Source organism: Malurus melanocephalus, unplaced genomic scaffold (assembly GCF_030028575.1).
Source record: "Malurus melanocephalus ecotype Western Australia unplaced genomic scaffold, MMel_1.1 scaffold_107, whole genome shotgun sequence".
Lineage (NCBI taxonomy): Eukaryota > Metazoa > Chordata > Aves > Passeriformes > Maluridae > Malurus > Malurus melanocephalus.
This window is the reverse complement of record NW_026623339.1, coordinates 182356-186586: the sequence shown is the minus strand read 5'-3', so window position 1 is coordinate 186586 and position 4231 is coordinate 182356. Positions and strand designations below refer to the sequence as shown.

Genomic DNA, 4231 nt, shown 5'->3' with positions numbered 1-4231 from the left:
CTAAAAGGAGGCAAACATATTTTTAAAGAGGTCTGAGCAGCAGAACACCATTATTTTGTGTAGCAAGTCAAAGGCTCTGTTGGCTGTCTGGCCCAAAATCCATTGTTGTATCTGTAATTCTGTGGCCATCGTTAGGGAGTAAAGGTTGCCTTCTGCACTGTGCAGTAATTTTTCTWGTGGTGCTTTTATTTGAAATGTTAWTTTTTCTTACMATTTTTYTATGATTAACACAACGTTTGGGAAAGTGCATATGTTTCTGTGGCCAGATTTTGTAAGGAATTAACACACCCAGGGCTTGATTCACTGCTGCCTCATTCCAGCTTTGTGCCAGCCCAGCAAAGCACAGCTTAAAAACTGTGAAACAGGAGAAACACGGTGGTGTGGGAAGATCTAAATGTTAATTGGAATGATGCTCATTCAGTTTAATTCTTCTTTTACTGAGCCATAAGACAAGCAAGGAGCTGGAGGCCATAAGAAAATCACTGGAAGCACTCAGGTGGCCAAATTGGATGCATGGAGTGGCCACCAGCAGATTTTGGAGGATGCTCACAGCCTGTGATGGGGTTTTATGTCTCTTTTCTAATTCCAAGAAGTGTTTTGTAAGATAAATGGATATTAAGGTCAAAGAGTATCTGCATTTTAAAATGTGATTAATAATGGTGAAAACAGGGAGATCTTCTCTGCTCYAACAGCATATTGAAACCAGAGAGAATGAAAATGTCATCCAAATRTGTAATGTGGTTTCCTAAAAGGTGTCATTGCAGTCTGCATCAGATCTTGGAGAAGTGAAAGATTCTGCATGYCCTTATCAATACAGTGCATAAAATTACTGATTTCTGTGTTCAGAGGTGTGYATTGAACTCTGTGCATGGGTTTAAGCATCTAATTTAGGTGCCCACTCATTTCAAAATGCTTCCTTTAATCATTCTGTTCCTTAATATATGCAAAAACAGCTACCAGAATGTTTTTCATGATGGAAAATGTGAAGCTGTTGGAAACCTTCAGCAGCCAGAATTCATTCAGGAACGTGCAATAGAGGCTCAATCCAGTCAGTTTATCCACCCTGATTATGAAATAAACACCATTTGACGGTATCACTTTATATTCAATATCAATCCACCAGTGTTTCAAAAAGAATCATTTAACAATGAATAATGCTTGATTGTAGATCTCTGTAGTAAATTAGAATATCCTAATTTAATAGAGTGTGATCTGTTATTTGCCAACAAACATACAGATTGCCTTATAAATCATGCAGCAGGGTGGTTATAGAATAACACAAGACTGGATTATATTTCATTACTCCCTATTGAACAGTCATGTTTCTGCCATGTAATGTAATTTTCCATCTTTTAACTTCGTTTCTTTTCCTAACAGAAATACAAATTAGTCCCGAGGAAAAATATTTACTGGGGGCAGRCAATTAACTGTGCATTTCAGGGAATGGCACCATGAACGTGAATATCATAAAAATGCCTTTTTTTTTGGTTTTCACCTCACTGTATGTAGCTGTTTATGTATCTAATGAACCATAATGAGTTTAAGGCCAGAGCAGAGGAAACAAAAACCCCAGGTAAGTATAGATTAATGTGGTTTCAAATCCAGGCTTTCTGTAATGTCTGTTTTTGTTCACATCAGTCACTGACACTTSAGAAGCAGATTTCTCCTGAGCTCTTCTGTTAATGATTCAAAATCCTTGAGGTGAAGTATGGTGTGGCTTTTGTTATTGCCTTATGACCATTTGTCCTGCTTACCTTGCTTAGCATTTATATTGCAGAATCATATGCTCCCAAAACAGGGAGCAGAAAAGGTTTGGAGTGAAATGACACAGGCCATTTATGCTTATTAAAAATAGCTAAAAACTTATGTGGGGTGGAATCAAAGAGTTAAAATAAAGCTGCATCCCAAATAATTCCTACAGTCTGGGAAACATATAAATAATTGAAGCAGCTTCCATGGTATAACTGAAAGGTTTTATCACAAGAAAAAGGGTATCCCACTGTTTCTTTCRGTATTTTAGGAAAGGGATAATTCAACATCAGAAGTAATCTGGCTTGCTACAGTCCTCAGGAGCATRTTTTTAGGACCTGCTCCTTAGAGAATATCCACTTGGATTTGGCGAGTGCCTGAATCACATCTTGGAACATTGAGAATTGCCTTGGAAATCCCATTAGATGCTTGAAAAGCTTCTGAAAATTTTGGCCAGGGGTAGGTACTTCTCTTCAGTGTATGGTGGAAGCTTTCTGACTGCAAGTGCCAGGGTTTTGAAGTTCAGCAAGTCCTTAAATCTCACATCCCAAGGGCCCAGGAACCTCAGGCAGACTCGTGCAGGGAAGAAGCAGAAAGGTGCAGGCACAAAAAAGCCTGATAACCACAAAGGTGAAATTCCTTGAGACCCTAAGGAGCTCCCACATTACAGGAGCTGCCAAAACCTGCAGTTAACTGGCTCATCTTTTCATTTCTGTGGGGGTTTCAGAGACCCCTTTCATCTTTTCAGATGGGATTCTCTAACAAGCTCAGCKCTGGCCTCACACTGTTCCCACAGASATCATTTGGGGGTGTTACCCTGGGCTTAACAGGAATAATTAGRACAAACTGGAACACTTGGGGAAAATCCCTGTTAACCTGTTTTGYGGTTTCTGACATGTAACAATAAATTTTTAAAGGTTTAGGTTGAGAAGTAAAGGCTTTTATTTTTGTGAGAAAAGAGACAACTTCTTAAAGCATAGAAAAAGAATTAACGACAACAAAAAATAAAAAAACCCAAAACAAACAAAGAAAATACCAAACAAAAAAAACCCACAGATGACATAATTTTTTCCTTTAATTTATTAAAAAAAAACTGTAATGTGAGGTACCACAGTTGCTGTTCAGTGCATGATGTTGCCAGTGCTGGATACACCAAGGTAGCCCAAGGAAGAGGATTTATTCCATCTGTAATGAGGTCTGGGAGGATCCAGACCTCACTCAGGACATGACCCAGTRATCCAGCCATGGAATGACCTTACTGTATTTTATTTTGGAGTAACCTTGCTATATTTCATTTTGTTCTTCTGTTTGTAGCTGGACAGTGCCACCTCTCTCATCCAGGCAGCTAAAAATCTGATGAACGCTGTGGTCCTTACAGTGAAAGCATCATATGTGGCTTCTACTAAATATCAGAAGGTCTATGGTACCGCTGCAGTGAACTCTCCAGTTGTGTCTTGGAAGATGAAGGCCCCCGAGAAGAAACCTCTAGTAAAGAGAGAAAAACCAGAAGAATATCAGACAAGAGTGAGGAGAGGGTCCCAGAAGAAACATATTTCCCCTGTACAGGCCTTAAGTGAATTTAAAGCTATGGATTCATTCTAAACCACTGAGCTTTACCAGGAGGGTTTTATATTCTTTTTTTGTATGCATACCTGCCGACTTGTGTGCGTCTGGCATGGGGTGGGGGGACAAAGTGACCATTTGCATGCGACCTATTCGAGTCAATAACTCTCTGCAGTGCCCAAAATTCAGGGCATTGCCTTCTGATGTTAACTCCAAGCTTCCTTTTTGAACTAAACTATAGCATTAAATTGGCCAAAGAATTTGCATCACGGGGCTGTACGTGTGGAATAAACGATAAATTCAAGTCTAAACCCCGAAATTTTTATGCATGCAAGAAACATTAGGTTGGCAGGTATATTAAGTGAAAAAAAAAMMAMMAAAAAAAAATGGAATTGTAATGGTAGACCATAAAGCTTGTATTGCTTCTGTTGCAGTGCAAAAATGTACTAGCCAATATGCTTCAATGTGTGGCCCAATAATTAAATGATATAACTTTTAAGTCATCTTCATTATAGTATGTGAATTTTTAAAACAGATTCAAACTAATTCATCTTAAAAACGCTTCTGTTAAACCAGATTTTGTTCTTTATATTCTAGTAGTGTTAYGATTGCTCACATTTCAATTAATCCCATTAATATGACCAGAGGTTTACTTTTTTGCCAATTGAATTCCTTATGGTGGAGTATGAAGCACAATATGGTGATCGACATTGCCTTTTATATTATGATTATTATTCTGATTATTATTATTATTATATTAGTAATAGAAGACCTGGTGGTGGAATGTTTAGAGACACGGAAACTGACAGTGTGAGAATTTAGAGGCAAATATGTAGGTGTAGCTTGGATTACAGGTATCTGACATACCATTGTAACCACTAACTCAATAAACTCATTTAACCTTGGAATCCTCAATCTG

At 38.2% G+C, this 4231-nt stretch overlaps 1 protein-coding gene across 2 annotated transcripts in view; it reads left to right on the top strand.

The window, feature by feature from the left end:
- CTNNA2 (catenin alpha 2) overlaps positions 1 to 3682 on the top strand; it is a 447877-nt gene extending 444195 nt beyond the window's left edge. For both annotated transcript variants that reach the window (XM_057369301.1, XM_057369302.1), the window contains one exon: positions 3064 to 3682. In XM_057369301.1, coding sequence (XP_057225284.1) covers positions 3064 to 3351 — 288 coding nt within the window. In that variant the 3' untranslated portion in view covers positions 3352 to 3682. The remainder of the gene's footprint in view (positions 1 to 3063) is intronic.
- The last annotated feature ends 549 nt before the right edge of the window (positions 3683 to 4231 follow it).